Source organism: Athene cunicularia (genome assembly GCF_003259725.1).
Source record: "Athene cunicularia isolate RWA chromosome 4 unlocalized genomic scaffold, athCun1 chr4_part2, whole genome shotgun sequence".
In the NCBI taxonomy this organism is placed as follows: Eukaryota; Metazoa; Chordata; class Aves; order Strigiformes; family Strigidae; genus Athene; species Athene cunicularia.
The window spans coordinates 14,465,679-14,487,004 of NW_020799099.1; the positions used below are offsets into that span (position 1 = coordinate 14,465,679).

The window sequence follows — 21,326 nt, forward strand, 5'->3', positions numbered from 1 at the left end:
TATGATGCCATGGCTTTGAATGACTCAGAATGGAGTAAAACCTAAGTTAAATTTAAAACATCATTTATTTATAGACCAGTAACGTGTCCAAATAAATTTGCATCTGTCAGATTTTTAAATGTGACAATGCAGTTTTGATTTACGTTCCTTTTTGCAGAATAAAATAGCTTAATTGCATTATATAGTATTAAAGCAAATATTTTATATAAAGCTAAGCTGGGTGCTTTTAGGCATTGTTTTTGTCTTGACATACATACATGTTTCCCACTTAAAGGAGAGTGGTTGAAGGAATTTGGATTGGGTAATTTAGGTTGAACTGTTGAAAACGAAGTTGCTTGCTTAGGCATTGATCCAGTCAAAACTCGTGCACATCTTTAACTTTCTGCAGTCTGCGTAGCCTGTGAGACCTCTACTGACATGGATAAAGTAACAAGCATGCAACATCTTTCCTGAATTGGATGTATGTACCCTACAGTCACATGCACTTCAATTAGCTGTGCATTTATGTGTGCTTGCAAAGAGAAGACCTGGGGCTCCTCAGAGATTACCTGATCACCCCAAAATGCTCAGCTGGTGGTCAAAAATGAGATTTCCTTTCTCATCTATGCCTATGCTTAGGGGAAAAAAAAAAAAAAAAAAAAAAAAAAAAAAAAAAAAAGGAACGTTTTGTTGCTTTTAATATGAGCTTCATTGGATTGGTTTGTCTCACTAGTGCAGTCGTGACGCAGTGTTGTGTTTTATCAGTGCCCACCCCCAGCAGAATTCTTTGCTTAAGAGGAGGCAGATTTTCACCTACTGAATAAGACTCTGGACTCGCATTGATGCTTCTTGGTGTTGTCTTGTGTGTTCTGCTATGCCAGAGTGAATTTTATCCCCGGACTGCCTGGTGTAAGTTACAACCCTCTTTCTACCCTCTGGAAGTTTGCATGTTCAGATGTAACTGTGCTTGAATGATAGGATGTCTATTTTAGACTTCAGCCTGTATTTACAATCAGGAGGGCAAGTCGCTGGAAGAACTTAGCTCCTTTTTCTTTTGAAACAACATTTAAATATTGGGTGAGTTTTAAAGATTTCTCTGCATGGTTTTCTTTTATAAAACATGTTTTCTATAACCATGAACACTTGTTTTCTCTGAATGGATCTTAATCCGTGGTGTTGAATCATAAAAAATACTTGCTTGTTACAAAGACTTTGTTCAGTTACTGAAGGATCAATTTGTCCTTTAGTTAGAGAAAAAGATATTTATCAGCAAAATGACCACAAGGACTTGTTGATACTTTACCTATCTTGTTTCTAGAATTGCTGTTTAAATTTAACTGCTGTCTGTGCTTTTAGGGAATGTTTTCAGCAACAGAATCTCATGCTAAATATTTTATATTCATTTTTCACCTTTCAGTGGTGGGAACAGAGGTTGATAGGGACTAAGAAAAGGAAGCATCCCCTGGAAGTTTTGAGAGCTGGCGGTGACAGTCCCTCTCTGCAATGTTAAACTGGATGGGAGTCCTTGGAAAGCTATCAACTTCAGTCTTGTTTCCATATCAAGTAGTAGCATGAAGTATGCTTAAACACATTGCGAACGTGTCAAAATTGGAACTGATTGATACAAAAACTGCTTCTGCAAAATGCAGTAATTGATTTTTTTAAAAAGTAAGTTGGGGGTGCTTTTTGTGTACTGGAGCATTAAACTTGCATCATGCTTGGCCTTGTGACAAGTCCTGTGCATGTAATTTAGAGCCATATAGGGATGTTCTTAGTCTTGAACCACTTGAATTAATAACACCTTTAATATCATGAGTGTAGTGTTAGTAATTTAAGCAAGATAATTTACAAGCCTTGTGGCCCAAACATGAACTGGAAACGATAAGGACTATTGATGTGTATGATGTTAGTAGCTTTGGTTATAAATCAGGCTTGGTTTCTATGCAGTGCTTTGTTTAGTACCAATAGACTGGAGTGCCAGATCTGGTATGAGTTTATATACTTAGGTGGGAAGCCTGACAGATTGGTTTTATATAAAGAACAACATACATTAGAGAGAGATGGAATAACCTCATAGAAGCTGCTGTCGGGTAAGCATTTCAGACAGACTTTTCAGCCACTGGTAACTAGAAGTGAACCTGCCTGTCAGTACAAATTCAATGCCACTCTCTCTTGTGAAATGTCTGCTGTTTTCAACACTGCGGGGGGAAAGAAACTGTCCTCCCCTGTCTGTCTTGACATAATGCAAAGTGGAACAGTTGTAAGAGTTATCTTGAGAAATGCTGCACTAGCTGCTATCTTGATTTTTGCTCATACTCGAGCAGTGACAAAACAGTTAAAACCAGGACCTCATGAAATCTCTGTCCCATACAGAGCAGGAGAAAGTTTTCAACTGCAGCACGGGGCGACTTTTGAGAGCAGAAGAGCTGCATACAGCATGATTCATATATTGTGTGAGCTGCATATGGGATGATTTATATACCTTTCAATGTTTCATGAGTGCAGTAGGTTCTTCCCTAATTTTCTGCAAAGAGAAGTTTAAAGGACATTTATGGGGTCTCTTGTTTTCTTGATGTCACATTGTTGGATTGCTGGTGGGTAATGCACTCTGATTGCTTCCCTAGACTTTGAACTTCGTCCTGAACTTTTATTTAACCATTTGTCTCTGTTGTTAGACATCTCTGTGTTCTCTTTAGCAGCAGTTTGTTTGGCAAAAAACCCCAACTGACAACTTTGTTTTTCAAATTTCATATTATTTTTTCACTAAAAACTTGTCTAGGCTTAGAAGTGTACTGTGAGTTGCTTCCAGAAGAGCTGTCTTAGTAAATATCCATACATAAACATGTCCTGAAGTGATTTGGTGGTTACCAGGAGATCCTGACTTTTTTCTGAGAATTCACTTGTCATTCTGCATGAGCCAAGGTGCTTCCTTACCTAGGTTTTCTTTTCATCTCTCCCGTAGGGAAGAAATAACACTTCATGTTGACAGAGTTATAACAAGATGTTTAGCTAGCAACAAAATAAAGTCCAAGGGGGGTGTCTGGATCATCTGCCAGTGAGGCAGAGGGACGTGCTTAGCATTTCCAAAAATCAGATTTTTCTCACTCAAGTGCAAGTTCTGTAAGTTTCTAAGTCCAGTTAAACAGTTAAAAGCTTCAACTTAGACCTCCTAAGTATGATGCTCTAATTATGGATCATGAGAAAACTGCAGTAGCTAAAAATCTTGCCTTGACACAAAATTAGCTTCTTACAACTTTAAATTTAATCTCTATGCATTTCCCTTTGCTCTAATATCAGAGATGCACACTCTAGCTTCAGGTCCTGCAGCTCCCCGGTGCTAACACAGTTCCTCTGCCCTGCTAATGCCCTAGGGTGAGTTTGCAGCACGGCCACTGCAGTGCAGGCTGGGCTGGTTCAGGAAGAGTTATTTGAAGCATCAGTAGGAAAATGGACTTTTCCACCCAGAGTCTGCTGCAGTAGCATAGCGCACCCGACTGAGGAGGCTGTGGTGAAGAAGCAGTATTGCAGGTAAATGGGAGGATTTCCTAGTGTCTAGCAGGTCAGATTGAATTGCATTTGGCGTGCATAGAGGTGTGTTGATGAAGCATAAGTGAGCGCAGGAGAGAAACAGGCTAGTGACTTCCAGCTGTAATGCAGAGAGCCGGAGATCTGTCATTCCCTACTGTACGGCGTTTTTCCAGTTTCTTTTTCATCCCAGTAACAACACAAAATACCACAGGCTCTTGGGTTAGATTAGGTGATGAGGGGCATAGCTCAGCGTGTCTGAGCATGCCAGATGTATTTTGGGCTCTAGAAAGAAGCATGCTACAAGATTTAGTCTGTATTTAGTCACTGGCCTACTTTGCAGGATATTTTGCATTTCTGAAAACTTTCTCAGCAGAGATGTGTGCTTTTTTTTGTCTATCTATCTTTAAACTTTTAACATCTCTTACAGTTATTTAAGGTTTAATGTAGTAATACCTAGCCATGCAAATGGTGCCTGCATGTTAATTTTTAAACATGCATTTATTCCTTTTCCTTTTGATTTTCATCTTGTTGAAGACAAGGGTTGGCCGTTTCTGTTCTCTGTCTCTTGTGCAAATGCAGTGGATGTCAAGTCAAGCCTCCCAAGTTTTGGGGGAAGGTCTATTTTGAACCTTCACCTTGCATAAAATGACAGGAGGGGTGGCTTCCTACTTAAGACATCCTCTTCTCCCAAGGCCGTATATCCCATTTCACAGGGGGGGAAATTATGTAGCTGCCTCTCTGAGCCCTTTGCCAAGAGCCCTGGTTCTCAGACTTTGGGAGACTCTTTGGCCTTCATAAGGAGTTTTAGGAGCGCACACACACACACACACACACACTTGAACTCTTAATTTCTTTGGGACCATCTGGAGTAACCCCCTGGGAAGCTAATAAAGGCAACCTTGTGACTTAAGAGGTTTATTTTGGAAGGTGCAGGAACTCGCTGTGGCTGGTAAATGTTGTCCCGTGAACTCTGTTGCAGTGGGAGAATGTCACAATCCCCCTACTCTTCCTTATTCCAGGAATTGGGTCACCGCAGTAAATTGGTAGGTTGGTTGATAAGTGGAGAAAAGACAGATCTCTGTTGGGAATAAGGATCTGCTTTTGTCTTGCGAGTCCAAAGGAAACAGGTCTCATATAATCACGCCTGCAGATGCATGCATGGATATCAGTCAGCTTTGCCCGTTTTCAGGAGAGAAAACTGGGGCACCGAGGTTAACTTGGCAAAGGTACTGTGTAAATCCATGCAGGATGAAGAATTTAATCGTTAATCTCCAGGATCAAGGAAGGACCCTAGCCCAGCACTTCATCTACCAAATATCTGATATACATAACAGAAAGTTTTTAACAAATAAATTTAATGGAGTTTTGTCTTCCTTCACAGGCAAACAAGTGATAACTGTTTCTTCCAAATATTGTTAGCCTTTTCTGTCTCTGTCAAGTCCTTTTCCACTCAGTGGGCTGAGTACACATGAATTATAAAAAGGGAACAAGTCTTAAAACATCAAAAATGCACTGGTGCTTCGTTTTCTCATGTTATCTCATAGTATAAAAATCCTTATACAAATGTTTTTAGCTGTTAAGACCTTCTGAGATGTTATTTTAGAGTGTAAGGCATTTAAGGATTAATGTCTGCTCCATGTCTGGAAAAGACTGGAGCAACAGTTGTTCAGCCAGTTTGGAGCCTGGAGAAAGAAAGAGGGATATATTTTCTGCTGACTATGTATATTTAGAGAAAGCATCAATCCTCGACATCAGCTTAGGGGTTTTCTAGGAAACATGTATAGATGTGGTATTTTCCTGCTGGTTGTTCTCAAGGATCCAGCATCTCAGAAATACGCCAAATCTCTTCTAATTTTTAATTTTGCCAGCATTTCAGAGACCCTTCCTCCTTGCTACTACAGGATCTACACTGCACTGGGGTAATAAAAAAAAATTAAGCATGATCTTGGAACTGTGGTTGTGGGTTTATTGTATGAGACTGAAGTGGCTGTGGGGAGACTGAGAGCAGGAGGTGGGCTCCGGGCTTTTCATCTGATATCCCCTGATCTCTTGAAATGCTTCTTAAAACTTGTGGCCGGTGGATATTTGCTGCTAAATGTTCATTTGACCCCTTGCCATCTCCAAAATGACACTTTTCTGGAGCCAAACAGCATGGATAGCAAAGCAGAGGGTGGCATGGGATGTCTTTGTGATGGCTGCTCGCAGAAGAGAAGCAGCCCTCAGAGAAGGGAAATGGTTTGGGCAAATCTGCTTCTAGCTTTTTACCATCTTGACATCAGTGTGGGCCCTGTTGCTCTGCTTAGCAGTCTTTTGGATGATGAAGGTTTTAAAGTCTCTTTCTCTGTCCATTTTTTGGTTTGAAAGAACTGTCTTTTTTCAGATTAGACTAGGACTAATTAAAATGTAATTCAAAAGACCATCATAAAACTGAAACTATCAAAAGAAATACTAAAAGATATCTGTAACAATGGTTTGAATATAATGTTAGTAATTGGTAACCATATATAGGAAAGAGCAGAGATCTCAACATTTTAGTTGAACTTTTTTTTTTACTTATCTAGGTCTCTAGGGATACATAGTAATATTGCGATTATTGTGCCTTTCAGTGACTGAGAAGCTGTAAGAAAATTGTATTCTTACTGCATGGGATGTGATAACAGCAGTAGATTAATATTAATGCTCTTCAGAGTATTTTCTGTGGTGTTTCCTAGACAGACATATAGATACAATCATTTTTCAAAAGAGTGCATCCCTGGCTGCAGCTGATAAGATGCTGAGAGCTCTGCTGAGGTCGGTGGAGCTAGGTAATATACCTCAGCTGCGAATCAGGCTGTATGTTATGGTCTGTTCTACATGTCTTATATTCACTGGGTGCAAAGAGCCAAAAAGAATCCTCCTTCTAGAAAGATGGCTTATCACACACACTGCTTGCTAAATTCAACACAAACAAACCCCCCAACCTTTCTAAACCCTTTTAAATTGTTCCAAAGATTTTCTCCATCAGTGATATTGCAAGAAACATTACTTTGGAGGTGACCTAATTTTAACCTTTTCTGAATTGCTTTATGATTAGAACAGTCACATGCTGAGGTAGGACCCCATTAGTGGGTTTAAATCATCTGTTTACTTCTGAAAACAAGCATTGTTACATTTTTTTTTTTTTTTTTTTTTTTTTTTTTTTTTTTTTTTTTTTTTTTTCTGTTGCAGGACAGAACATCGCAGTTGGACCAGTTTGGGAGCAAAATATGGAATGTGTTTCACTGCTGACCGAAGGCAGCCAAATGAACAGTATTTATAGTAGTTTGAAAATCAGCAGTTAGCAGTTTCTTCACATTCTAACACTACCCAGCACTTTCCAGAGAGAACTCATTGTTTACAAGAAATCTGCTTTCCAAATCCGTTGGTGCCCTCCAGCCTTGACTATTAACTATTTGCAAAGGGGAAGCTGATCTACGGTTTGGGGAAAAATGGCAATGGATGAGTACCTGTGGATGGTCATTGTGGGTTTTATCATTGCTTTTATTTTAGCCTTTTCAGTTGGTGCAAATGATGTTGCCAATTCTTTCGGAACAGCTGTGGGCTCTGGTGTAGTTACTTTACGCCAGGCTTGCATTTTGGCTTCTGTTTTTGAAACCACTGGCTCAGTATTACTGGGAGCAAAAGTAGGAGAAACAATTCGGAAAGGTATCATTGATGTTAACCTGTACAACAACACTGTCCCACTGCTGATGGCAGGAGAAGTGAGTGCAATGGTTGGTAAGTAATGCTTTCCTATTCCAAGTAATGTTCATTGTGTATTTGTCATCCTGTTCATTGTGAATACTGTTAAATAGGTCTTTCCATCTTCTGGACTTGCATGTCTGGTTTTGTGTGAATGCAGGGGCCTGTATTCCCTTTTTAGTCTCCTATGGTATTAAAATGCTTCTAATCATTTACAGTTTTCAGTGGTTTAGCCATTTGACTAACAGGAAAAAAATGTTTAACATAATGGATCATATATATGTATTTCTACGGTACTGAAAAAAAATTATTTTGGAGATTTTTATGATGGTAAATCAAAAATAGGTAAGCATGGCATTTGTGACTATACAGAAGATCCTACAGAAACAGTAGTTTGCAAGGAATACATACGAGGAGGAATTACCAAAATTATTTTTAAAAATTACAGAAACTCAAACATATTTGCTTAAACTGATTGTCTAGATGAGTGATTGCAATTAATCATGCATTTTATCCTCACCCATGGCAAAACTAAAGGAGCAGTAAAGATAGGTGGTCACACATTTAAGGTCTTTAATTTTTCTGACTCAAACTGACAGCAGTTCAGAATACCTTAGAGTCTTGTAGAGTCTCTGTGCTTTTGTTTGTTAAATTAATCTCTGTTTAGAACAAATAGCATATTCTGAGGTATGTAACATTAAGCCGCAGTATTTACTCTTTGTTTGTATGCAAGAGGCTTTGTGAGCTTTCAGAGAGCTCCCTCAAAGATCAATAGCAAACCTGCTTTGAAAGGGCAGGAGACAGCAGGAAGGAAACCCTTTCCCTGTGGGAGAGGCAGCCCAAGAAGGGGTCAGCCTGCCCATCCCTCTGCCACTTCTTCAGTCTGGCAGGTCTGTGGCATCTCATGGCAGGGCAACATTATTTATATGAACATTGCAGCATCCTCTGTTTGAAAACGATGCTCCACTCAAAGATTTTCTTCCTTAAACCTCCTTAAACCTAACCTAAATATTAATTCCTCCTACTCCCTCTAACTTCCCCATGGTTTTCAGACAGGACCTGCACCTGAGATAGGTGAATCTGTGCAGATATCTACTACATGCAGTTATTTTCCCATTTCTTTGGGGAAATTTAAAAAAAACCCCAAACTTAATGGACATTGAGTACCAGTTTCTGGATTTGTCTGAGGTGGCTTTGTGTGCTTGAGAGCAGGGAGGTGGTTCCCTTGGGCTTATGCTGCTCCTGAGCCTCCTGAAGGTTGGCCACCTTCCCCTGCCCAAGGCGAAGAGGGGTTGGTTAGTGAGAAATCGCTGCTGGGACCGCAGCCGCTTCCCCAGACAGAGCCTCTGTGAGGCTGCCAACTTAAACCACATCAAAAGCTCTTGGGCACCCCTCATCACTTCCTCTTTCCTGATGTCTTGCAAGGTCAGCTGCAGATTTCTGGTCTTTCCCTCAAGCTGTAGGGTGGCTTCTTAGTACCACTCCACTTGCATCATTTAACCTTCTGCTTCCTGAGATAGCAACATCATTTCCCATGGGCATGTGCCCGGGAAGCAGCGTACACCATCTGAAATGTAAGTGACCCGCATCTTCTGACCTTCACATTCTTGATACTCAAGTCGTTGTTGAAGGAAGGGTCCTTTTCCTTTTCTGTATCTATTTCTGGCATCCTGATCCTGGCCAGGCAAAGTTTAAAGTCTCAGATGCCCCCTGTGGAGGCAACTGGCCAGAAGCTCAAAGAAAACAACTTATTTGCATGCATATTTACATAAGCCTGTGTGAACTTCATGACCAGTTGCATTCCCTTCCTCCAGTAAGGGCATTAAGAAGAAATTCCACATTTTAAATCTTAGAATTAATCACAAGATACAAACTGCAGATTTCAAATTTTTTTCCCTTCAAATCCATCTCCAGCTTTTCTCTGGATGTATGATATTTTTTTCTGTGTTTTCTCTGAGCCTTCCTGAATGTTTTCTTTTCCTCTTTCTGGTTTTGCTCTGCATTTTCCTCCCCATTCTCTCATGCCTTATGATCATGTTTTTGCGAATGGACTTAGCTTCTGAATTTTGATGAGGCTTAAATGAGTCAACAGGCTGGGAGAGACCAAAAGTTGCTGTATCCTCCTTCCAGATGTTGGTGGAAGATCCTTTGATGCTTGCAGCAAACAGCAGATGGTGATTTTCAGGGCAACCTTCTCTCCTAAGGGAAAAAGATGCAGGGAGCAATAGGATTAAAATTTTAAAATGTAATATTTTATAATAATCTGTAGCATAATAAAATGTTGGTTTTTAGGCATTTGGGAAGTTAGGGACTGTTGCTATTGGGAGTAAACTGTAACACTTCCCTAGCATTAACTAATTATCAGGTTATTGTCAGGAATTGTTCATGGTCCTGGTGGGAGCTGAAGTCAGTAACTGGTGCAACTGAGGAGATGCCACTGGCAGAGAGGACATCCCACCGACAGAGAGCACATCCCAGTCAGGATTAGCAAAACTAAGGACTAACCCAGTCTTGCAGGTGGTGTGATACTCAACGGGGGCTTGCGGCTAGCACACAGCACCAGAGCCTCAGGAGAATGGATGCAGTGCCTTCAGCAGCAGGGGAGCATGAAATGCACCCTGAGCCAGAAGCCAGCACTGGCAACTCTTGGTCAGGTCAGTCTGCAGCCAACCCTCTTTCTTTAGGAGATAGCAACTGGGAGGAAAGGGTATGTGGCCATCCTCTCAGCAGGCATGAAGGGTCTGAATTTGGGACCCTGTGACAGGTCTAGAGAGTCTCCTGCTTCCTAGGTTAGTTTTGCAAAGATAAAAATTGAGAACATGCATTTTATGTTAAAGAGTTAAAGCTTTGATGTAGGTAATTAAGGCATTGCAAGCCCAGAGGAAAGTCCTGCGCTGGCTTGATTTGTATTTTCTTCTGCTTATTAATGTGCTTCCTTAAACTTCTTTAGACCACACATTGTCCTTCTCAGACCATCCATCTGTCCTCCACCACTTTCTCTCTTGCTCTCCTGTTTGCTTTCAAGGTAAAGTTGATTAAATAAGAAATAGTGCCACACATTTGCAGTGCAGCTGTGGCTTGATTGCATTTTCCCTGTTTTTTAGATTATTTTGTAATTACATATCTATGGCTGGCTTATCTGTTTATTTGGCTCTTTACAGATGTTACCATGTTTTCTCTTTCACCTCACTTCCATTCGCTGGTCTCTAAGTTCATGTCAAAGGTTTCAAAGTATATTTATTTTTATTTTAGTACAGGGGAAGAGAAGCCAAAAAATTAAAGAGCAGGTGTTCCTTATTTGATCTAGAATTTCCAATAGCAATAGGAGTACCAGTTGTTCTGGGATAGTACTGCAGGAGAGATCAGTTTTACAGACTGGTTGACTTCCAAACATAGCTGTGTATGATGCCAGAAAATCACCATTTGATGGCTCTGTTTCAAGACCTTCAGACCATCCTCTCCTGTTGGAATTCAGGATGGAGGCTGAGATTTTGAGTAACAGTGTATGCTCAGCAACCTTCCTTTAATCACCTGTGTCTGCTGCAGATCTGTTAAGAGAGGTGGCACAAGCCAGAAAATATGGGATCTCTCATGGCAGTTTGGTTGCTGCCGTTGGGGCCTCTTAACACATGGAGATTTAGTCTTAAGGCCATGAAGTCTTAAGAGGAAGAAGATGTTCTAAGAGTCTAAGAGTCCTTTCTAAGGGTCCTCTAATATTAGATGAGATCCACGAAAAGCTTGTGTCACTGCCAAAATGATTTTAGTGCCCTGAGGTTAGTGCTACTGCAAGAGGAGCAGGGAACCTGTGCCCTTGCAGTGTGAAAATGAGATGGAGCGTGGAGCTGCGTGCTTGAGGGCTTGGTGGCCAACTGTGGTCTGATCTAACTACCAAAAGTTGGGACTGAAAACAAATACAAGGCATTCTCTCTGGTGCTTGGGGCCTTTTTTTTTCTTTTTTCCTGCACTCTTGGCAAATGTTCTTCCTTGGGACATCTATTGGGACACCAGGAATTGCATTTACTTTATAGACTGTTAGCCACCATCCCTTAGTTAGATCTTATTTCCTTATGCCAAGAGTATCTTTGGCTACTCCATGACTAAGATAAACCTTTTTTGCAGTTCTGAGTATCTGTAGTGCAACAATGAAGGCAGTGAGAGAGTCCTTATTCCCTCTTCAGTCCATTTTTCCTATAGAGGATTCTGGATGGCTGCGCATCACTGAGAAGAGATATAAAAAACTCCCTGCCCAACTTGAGCCTTTCTTTGATAGCATCTGAATTTAGGAGCCTGGGTAGCATCTGAATGGTAGGAGCCATCCAAATGGTGGATGCCACCTCACACTGATCAGTTGGAGGCTTCCAGGTCCTTCTTCCTCTTAAGAATAAGGTTTTCTAAGCTTGGTCCAGACTGGCAGACTGGGAGCAGTTTATGTATTTAATCAGGCAAGCTGTAAGTACTGAAAGCCTTCAAAAAAAAAAAAAAAAAGCAGAACTGTTGTGAAGTGTAAAGAGCTGTTAGTAATACAAAGTCACAAGTAAGATGCAGGAGTCAAAGCTGTTATTAAATTGTCTTAGTATCTGTTTTCAGAGACAGAACAGGAACAAAACTCTCTTTAGGAGATCTCTGTTCTGCATGTGGAGTGTAGGCAGTGCTCGTAAAAGAATGTGGGTACATGGCGGAGAATTTTCTGCATGACATTATTGTTACTGTTGTTGTTTATACCATATGTTTTGGGTTTTTTTCTAGGTTCTGCTGTTTGGCAGCTGATTGCATCATTCTTGAAACTCCCGATATCAGGGACCCATTGCATCGTAGGTGCTACAATTGGATTTTCTCTGGTGGCAATTGGCACGCAGGGAGTCCAGTGGATGCAGCTTGTCAAGATTGGTAAGTGCTGTTTCCTTTTATGTGTGAGAGTATGTGAAATAGTGTGCATTGTCTTCAGAAAACATTCCCAGAAGTTTGCTTTATGCTGATAGCACTCCCTCCTTGCATTATTTTCCACCCCAGTCCTGTCATTCAGAAGATGCCCTGATGCTATGTTCATTAAGGGCTGCAGTGTATCTCCAGTGGAGAAAGGGGTAAGATGCAAGTTGCACCTCCCCAGCAGTAAGCTGAGGGGACATTGTCCCTCAGAGACATGCTTCAAGGTGACATTCCTCCTCTTCTAATTCTTTTTGTGGCAGCTCATACCACCTCGTTCTTGCTCTCAACAATGCTAGCCATCATGTGAATGCCCACAGTCATGTTTCTCCACCCACCAGCTTCAGGCAGGCAAAAGCTGGGCATACACCACATGTTTAACTCACAGCCTCCCACTGCCAAGATCAGCACAGCCAAGCAGGGATGTGAGGGAGTTTTCATTATTGTTTTAGAAGCCTTGTAACCGAAGTTGCAGCCTAAACCCTGTATTAAAATGATTTGATGCTGAAGGCACAGAAATACAATTGAGATGTAGACAAGTTTTTTTAAAATTCTGTCAAAAGCAGAAGAGAGTTTGCAGTGACCATAGAATCGATCTGTTAACCATGCCACAAACAATAAATCACTCTGGATGAGATTTCCAGAGCACTGCCCTAATCCAGTTTTATTGAAATCAGTGGGAGTTTTGCCACCTACTTCAGTTTAATCAGTCCTGGACACTTGTAAATCTGGCCTGCAAAAAATGTACACGCATTGTTCATTGCAGTTGATGCTTCTGTGGCATTTTTGAAATTTAGACTTTTGCCCTGTGAGCAGCATGGCATCCTGCTAGATGCAGTTGCTTTCTACTTGCTTGCAACATTCTTGATCATGGTGATAAGGAAATTCCAGGGCTTTCTTGGTCTCCACAAGATATTTTCCTGATTAATTTGATTCCTAAACTTGCAAAATTATCAGGAAATGCTTTGGCTGATGTTTCTAATAGCGCCTAGCATTACTTTGACTTTCATGAGTGTCAGTGGACATTGAGTTGCACCAGTTGTAAGTAAACATACAGAACATTCATTCCAGTTGTAGAACTGTTTTAAATTTAATGCTCATTAACCACTTACTTAACTATTACACAACATTATTGTTTATTTCATGATTCATTCTTTCTTTTCTTCGACACAGTTGCCTCTTGGTTTATTTCCCCACTGTTATCTGGCTTGATGTCTGGAGTCCTCTTTGTGTTGATTAGATTCTTCATTTTAAACAAGGTAAAGAAATCTCACTGTTATAATGAGTGCTCAGTGTGAAGGCTGTGTTCTAGCCTCCCATTTGAGTACTGGCATTTCCAGAGTTGAAACTGTGGCTTGCCTTTTGGACAGAAGACCAGCCTTTTTCTATTTTTTTTTATAGCCACTGAAACTGTACTTTCTCTTAGCAGTTCTGAAAGCTTAGAGTAAGTAATCTGGCAAGTACTTGAGACTTAGAAGGTGCTATGTGATATTTAATATGGTATAATCTGTTGATTAAAGGATGGTACATTGAGATTGCTTCTGTATTAGTACAAACTTGCTGGCATTGACTTAGACTCATGATAGCTGTTCTGACTGTTATTTAAACCGAACAGTCCTGCCTTGGAGATACTCTCATTGATATTTCATAGTTGTGAAAATATAAGCTTTGATTTTCAAGTACATCAGACACTAGAAGATGGGCATCTGCATATTTCCTAGATTCTCAAGAAACCTGAATTGATGTGTTTTAGTGAACTCAGTCACAAGTGACAGCTCTGAGGTAATATCAGTCCATATATCTCCAGTGTGGAAAGCAATTTGCCTGCCATCCAGCATGAACTGGAAACCAGAACACTTTTATCTGCTCTTTCCATTTCTTTAACACCATTCAACTTGCTAAAATGGGGGAGTGCAGCACATGACAGTGACCTAAAATAAGGAAAACTGTATTAGCAGTTATACAGGGAGCTTAAATAGATGAGGGATTAATTCTTTTGCTATAAATAACACCACCTGTAACCTCAGCTTCATCATTCTTTATTTCTGATGTAAATAAATGTCAGCGATAAAAGCACATGATAAATTTGATCAGACTCAGCTTTGAATTTAAAATTACTCAAGTTGCATAAAGGATAAGGAAAAGTTCCTCTATTCCACTCAAAACCTAACAATTTAAGAAATTAGTCATCAAAATCACATGAACTCTGGTATAAAATCCACATATTTAAGCATTCAACAGACAGAAAAAGTTCAGGCTAAAGAAACTGTCTTCTGACTGCCATCTGTGTCATTCACAAAGTAGTAAGATCTGTAGAGCTTCTGGCATAAGCAGGTAGTGACTTGAGTTGTGTGCACGCATTAAAAAGAGCAGATTTTTAGCTTGCAAGCCTGTGGCCTGGTGTAGGGGTTCATGCCCTTGTTGGGGCTGTCTGTGGACAGCAGCTGGCCCTGTAGATACAGCCTGTGCTGCATCATGCTTCGGGACCAGGCCATAGCGCAGGGTGGCTACAGCCTGCCCTTGGCTCCCTTCTATAGCTCATGGCAGCAAGAAACAAAACTGCGACAGCCAGCCCTTAGCTTCGCCAGGCTCTTTGCAAACATGCAAAGCCCCTCAAAAGGCCAAAGCCATCTCCTCACAAGGGCTTTTTCTGTGGCTTGCATGACGGGTTTCTGCTGTGCCATCAGCTGAGCCTTTCCTTGTGAGCACCAAAGGCACAAGACTGCAGCAGGCAGCAGGCACAGCAGCATGCTAAACATTGCATGCTCACTTTTATATATTGTTACCTGTTTAATATGGACAGACACTTAATATTTCAGACATTTCTGTTAGCTGGTGGAAAGTGCCAGGGTGTCTCAGTCAAAACTGAGAGGTTAGAAATAAGGTTTTGTGATGGATGTGTTGCACTGATGCTTGTAGCCCCACCTCAAAAATATCAAAGCCCTGTCCTGCTCAGCACCCTTCAGTCATGGAGACTCACCCTTCAGTCTCTTGGAGACAAGATAGTAAGAAAACACTTGCAGAAAGAAACCTGCCCCCAGGTCACCCAGCAGGTCTGCAGCTGACCTGAAAATACAGCCTGTCTCCCTGGTTCCCATTAACGGTGTGAAGCTTCCCCAGAATGTTGGTGCTTGGCAGGACCGGTGTTGTGGATTCCAGTGTAACCAGACAGGTCACCATCCTTTCCTCACTATGCACCCAAAAGCTCCACCTGCCTGGCACTGACTTGGGAACACAGTTTCTTCGTGGTGGTTCATGCTGACATTAATCTGGTGAAAAGCCGAGCTAATGTTTCTTTTTTCTTTTTTCCGATTTCTGTGCAGGAAGACCCTGTGCCCAACGGTCTCCGCGCACTTCCAGTGTTTTATGCTGCTACCATAGCTATTAACGTGTTTTCCATCATGTACACGGGGGCACCAGGTGAGTGAGCCATCCGCAACGGGAGGCACAGGAGGGAGGCTCCCCTGAGTGAGTAATGATGCTCTACCAGTGTGCTGTCAGGTAGCTGTTGACACCACACGATTATCTCCTATGTTAGAAGTTAACAAGGGCAAGAGTACATCATACACCTCCCCACATGTTTCTATTTCTGCATGTGTTTTTGTGACTCCCTCCTGATGACTCCAGTTAGTGGGGAAGAGCACAGCTACAAAAAAAATCTCCCTTTGGAGGAAGGGGAAATATTTTGCTGCCAGCTTTATCTTCATAAATCTGAACATGTGTTGAGCTCTCAAAGGTATTCTAGATAAGTGCATCAAGGACGGAAGATTCAGAGCAGGTGGTAAGAGCGGGTAGGCAGCTTGCAGTCAGTCTAGTGCTATAGCTCCACTGAAATCAGCAGAGTTGCTGTTCTGTCAGATCTGGCACGAAGCCTATTAATTAAATTTATTTCTTTATTTCCTTTCAATGATAAGAAGGCCCAAGACTGTTTATGCATTGAATGCATCTTTTTTCTTGTGTGCTCTGCATTGCAACTCAGCAGAAGGAAATGACACATGTCATTTTCAGGACTTTATTTATAATTTTGTATATTTTATGTGAATGTATATGTTTGTGTTTATTTATATTTGAACTTATATGTTATGTTTATGTTTGTATACTTATATTCACACATTTTATGTTTATATATTTGCATTTATATGTTTATATTTAACTTTACTTAAGCAGTGTACATTTAAACACGCACTTGCAGCAAGAGTTCAGAAAAAAGATGTTCAACGATCTTGATTATTGAAGGCTCTGGTCATTAAATGTTATCTTTAGATTAAATTATTGCCCCAGAGCCATGAACAAACAGGCAATTGAAGAGAGACTCCTGAACATGCCCCTGAATTAAGAAAGTGGGCTTAGAAAATGATCTTTTTTGAACAGAAATTTGTTTTCTCTAAAACCTGATGCACTAGATGTATTAGATAAATACAGTTGCTAGACTCTACTGCATAGCATAGCATTACTGAAATTAATAAAAAGCTTGAGAAGCTCCCAATTTGAGGGTAACATAACTCAACTATTCCTTTTTCTTAAGTCAAATTGGCCATGTATTCAAGATGTTTCACAGTAAATCAGCTGTATAACCAACATTTCCTCATTAGTTGTACTGCAGAAGTAGGTCAGGCCCTCTGCAGTGACTCATTAAGCAAAATAAATGAAATAAGAATCTTAATGTCCCTTCTCTTTCAGCTTAGCAGTCTCTAAAGTGCATGAATAAAAAGGTGGGACTCCATTTCTGATACTCAGGAAATACATATTTACTTTCCAAGGCATCTGTCCTGGCAGCATTTACTCACAAGAGTGAATTAATCATGTAGTTTTCAAGATAGGTGTGCATATATGTGTTTGAAAGATCAGAGTCCAAGGTCTTTCTTCATTAAGGGTCTGATCATTTAACTGAACAAGCTCAAGGAGCTCTGTTGGGGGAATACTGACAAGAACATGAGTTATTGACATGATTGCACATTGCAGGACTGAAACCTCAGCTCTCAAGTGTTACATTAAGCTAGTATCATAAGCAAATAATGGCCCAGATTAAGCTAAGCATCAGGCTTTATTGACCAGAGCAAAGATCAGGTAAATACTTACCCTAATGGACAACATGGTTTAACATGAATTAACGTATAAAATCACTGCAAACTTGATTTAGCAGCCCTGATGTGGGCGTTTTACCCCTGATTTCTTTGGAAATAAGGTCAAGTGGGGTAACAGAATTGGAAGACTAAACCTGCAAATGTTTCCATGTCAGCTAGACCTTTAAACTGCACTACCTGATATATACGTTAAAAATATACAGTTGCCTCATTCATGTTGCCTTTGAATACATTGTGAACACGGGCTTTTCTGCAACAGACTGTTCTTCCACTGACTGAGATAAGTCATGTTAATTTACAGTTTGCTTGTGTTTTATTTCTTTATCGTCACAGTATTGGGACTGGTACTGCCAATGTGGGCCATTGCTCTAATATCAGTCGGCGTATCCTTAGTATTTGCCATCTTAGTCTGGATTTTTGTGTGCCCCTGGATGAAGAGAAAAATAGAAAGTAAGTAGTTGCTTGATGAAATATGAGTGATGTAAAATCATTGAAAATTTATTTCAGAGCTGGAAATGCCCTTGAGAGGTCACCTAGTCCAGTCCCCACCCACAGGCAGGATGTGCTTAAACTATTCCTCATGTGTTTGTGTAACCTGCTTTTAAAAATCTGCAGTGGTAGAAATTCAAAACCTTGTTAGGCAATCCATTGGAGTGCTCGCTTCTTCTAGAGCCTAGCAGAAACAGGAAAATAAATCTTGGAATGTAATCCATTTTATATTTTATTAAGGAAACATTAAAGAGGAAAAGTCTGGCAGAATGATCATCTTTAAGTGACTTCTTTAACTTTACAGTAAGTTGGGCTGATCACAGCTTTTAGCTTTATAGTGTTTTGTTTGTTTGCTTTGCTACTCACAACAAACATAGTGTTTAAAATGCAGAGAAAAGTTTTAGATTTCATTAATAAATGAGCAGCTTGGTGTTTTAATTGTTACCCACTTTGGCAAATTTTGCTGGAAAAAATAGAGATACTCTAGAATTTCCTTAGGTTAATTTAGCAGAGAGAAGTGTTAGAAGTAAATAAAGAATGTGTATGAAACAGAGCCAGGTTATTGTATCCACATTGATCTATGCCATTGATGCAAACAGTGGAAACATAAGCAGCAAGACAGATAGGTTGGGTTTAAAATTACAGTACTGTTGTTTCCTTAGGCCGGTTAAAGAAAGATGCTGCACTGTCAAGGATATCAGATGAAAGTCTTGATAAAATTCAAGATGAAGAAACACCAGTCTTCAAAGAGCTTCCTGGTGCCAAAGCATCTGATGAGAGCACGATTCCCCTTACCGGCTCAGTAACAGAAGCTGCTGGAGCATCAGACACTATTGCAAATGGAAGCCATCCACGTGTACCATATGGTAAGAAACTTAAGACAACACAGAGGGTTTATCTTCTCCCTGTTTCATTAGGGTTTCTTAACTGCAAGTAGGTCTCTGTTGTAAATGGTAAATTAGTGTTTGGGATTTCCATCTCTAATCCCTCTTCAGCACTTGTTGGGAAAGATGCTCATTTATAAGTGACATTTTCTAGAGAGGACTTAAAAGCAATTATATTTTGTTTAGCTGTATTTCAGTTTTAGAAACAGCTGAAAACAAAAATTACTTTCCTTTTTGCTTTACTTTGTATCCTTAGTGGTGTTTCCATCCTTTTAAGCAGTGGAAAAATACAGGGAACACAAATTGCTGATGTATGAAGGTTAAATTCAGCATAAAGATGATTAGCATACTACTACTACAGGAGGTGAAAAGATTTGGGCTTTAGTTGACAAACGTATGACCATTTGGAGTGTGTCCACTAGAAAAATCTCATGCATTGTTTTCTGAATGTATATTTATAAGAAGTAAGTTTGTGTGCATAAAGCTCTTTTTATTCTCCCATGTGGTGGAATCACAGCCCCCTCTACTTAGCAGTCTGCTGACTTTGATATCACTTTGCTAACACCTACACAGCCCTGTAATTTGGTTAATAAATGCCTAATATATTCAACTGATTCTTACAATATCAAGTAAGTCATGACGTGAAGCCCTTTGAATGTGTACTTCCAGTTTAAAAATAGCTAAAACCAATTTTGAATGTTGCACAGCGGAAATCCAGGAAGTTAGGAAATGAAAAAAGATAGTTTCTTCAGAAATGTTGCCTTAGCTGTGACATGTGTCCTACAGGTATGCTAATGTTAAATGTATACAGTGGGATTAATGTCGTGTTCATAGAAATAAGATATGCAAAATGTAGGAATAGCTGAGGAAGTATTTCTGCAGAGCTTTTTTGCTTTTTGTTGCTTTTTTTAAAATTATTTTAAAAAGTTATGTAAATGTGTCTTAAACTATAGGTTCATTTAAAGGGTGACCTCATATTCCTTATGAAATTACAGTAAATCACCTTTCCTGAAATCTTTATTATGCCTGTTCACCATAGACAAAACCTCAGAAAAAATAGAGCTTATTTACAAGAATATATTTACAGTAATTTCTGTAAAATTATTTTTTCAAAGAACCTGAGGCTTTAACCTTCAAGTATCGCCTTTGAATAGCTGTTCCCAAGTGCTATGCTGCAGGTCATGCAGTGTGTCTGGGAGAAACCCAATGCTGGCACAAAGTTCTTTTTGCACAGAAGATGAGCAAGTTTATTTTGCAGTGAATTGAATCTTGGCTTAATCACTGCCTATATTGCAAATTGATCTTTGTCCAGTGCTCTTGGATCGCTACTGTTTTATTGTCTTGCAAAGTGGGAGGGAGGGGGCTTCTGTATTACATTTTGTAGAAATAAGAACTCTAAACTTCTGCCTTTTTAGGAAGGGCATTTTCAATGACGCACACCTCGGTGAAATCACCTGTTTCCAATGGCACCTTCAGCTTCGATGGCCAGATGAGGAGCGATGGCCACGTTTATCACACTGTCCACAAGGACTCAGGTTTATATAAAGACTTGCTCCACAAAATACACCTGGACAGGGCCACCGATGATAGGCCTGCTCAAGAAAACAACTACAAACTGTTACGACGCAACAACAGTTATACTTGTTACACAGCTGCTATTTGTGGCATGCCCGTGCATTCCTCCTTTAAGGCAGCAGATACGTCAACTCCGGAGGACAGTGAGAAGTTAGTGGGAGACACTGTTTCCTACTCCAAGAAGCGAGTTCGCTATGACAGCTACTCCAGCTATTGCAACGCAGTGGCCGAGGCAGAGATTGAGGCGGAGGAAGGTGGGGTGGAGATGAAGTTGGCCTCTGAACTTGCAGATCCTAACCGGCCTCCAGTTGATCCCGTGGAAGAGGATAAGGAAGAGAAAGACACATCTCAGGTCCACCTGCTTTTCCACTTCCTCCAGATCTTAACAGCCTGCTTTGGATCCTTTGCCCATGGAGGTAATGATGTCAGGTAAGAGGATGAGATCTCACAAGGTTTGCCGGCTTTACTGGTTGGAAAGCATATTAGTTTCTGCAGGCAGATGTGTTTTGCAGAGCTTGTGACACTGACATCCCTGGTGCTTTCCAGGAGTGTGCTGCTCAGTGTATGGTTTATTTTTTTGTCAGTGGTAACATCTTTTTTTATTTGCTGCTAAATTAATTCAGGTTTAATTTTGGCAAGCTTTGAGGCATTGAGACTCCCCCTGGCATGCCAACCCCTATAAAAGCCAACAGGACAGTCCCTGCCCTGCAGGGTTCACAGTCTATTTTAACTGCAAGATTGAAGACCATCAGCAAATGAGAAGTTTAGACTGTTTTTGTCATTAGACAAATTTCATCTCTTGTCGCATTGCGAAAAGAGGTGTGTGAAGAATGTCTTAATTTTTTATTGTTGCAGCCCTTACAGACTTCCCTTTGCTGAATCTTTTGCTTGGAGTTTTCTAGGGTTCTAGGACCATGTGAGGCAGTGCATAACTAAATAGCCCAGAAAAATCTAACAAGCCTTAACATCAAAGTCCTACTGAAGTTCATGAACTGCACATACAATTTCTCCAACTGCCACAGTTCTCTTACCAAAATAAAGACCCCTGAGGAGCCATGGGCACATTCCTGTGCCCCTGCAGAGAGGGGACATGGGCTATGGCTCATCTCTTAGTGCTCATTTGAGGCCTCCCATCTCCCAGCCT

The 21,326-nt window shown here is 40.5% G+C and overlaps 1 protein-coding gene across 3 annotated transcripts in view; it reads left to right on the forward strand.

Moving 5' to 3' along the window:
- The first annotated feature begins 699 nt into the window (after positions 1-699).
- SLC20A2 (solute carrier family 20 member 2) overlaps positions 700-21,326 on the forward strand; it is a 39,238-nt gene continuing 18,611 nt past the window's right edge. Inside the window, exons 1-8 of one of the 3 annotated variants that reach the window (XM_026847600.1) lie at positions 700-888; positions 6,715-7,263; positions 11,974-12,114; positions 13,324-13,409; positions 15,474-15,570; positions 17,568-17,684; positions 18,386-18,589; positions 20,023-20,611. In XM_026847600.1, coding sequence (XP_026703401.1) covers positions 6,975-7,263; positions 11,974-12,114; positions 13,324-13,409; positions 15,474-15,570; positions 17,568-17,684; positions 18,386-18,589; positions 20,023-20,611 — 1,523 coding nt within the window. In that variant the 5' untranslated portion in view covers positions 700-888; positions 6,715-6,974. Of the gene's footprint in view, positions 889-939; positions 1,057-6,714; positions 7,264-11,973; positions 12,115-13,323; positions 13,410-15,473; positions 15,571-17,567; positions 17,685-18,385; positions 18,590-20,022; positions 20,612-21,326 lie in introns of those variants that run through there. The other 2 variants (XM_026847598.1, XM_026847599.1) reach the window with 2 other exon arrangements.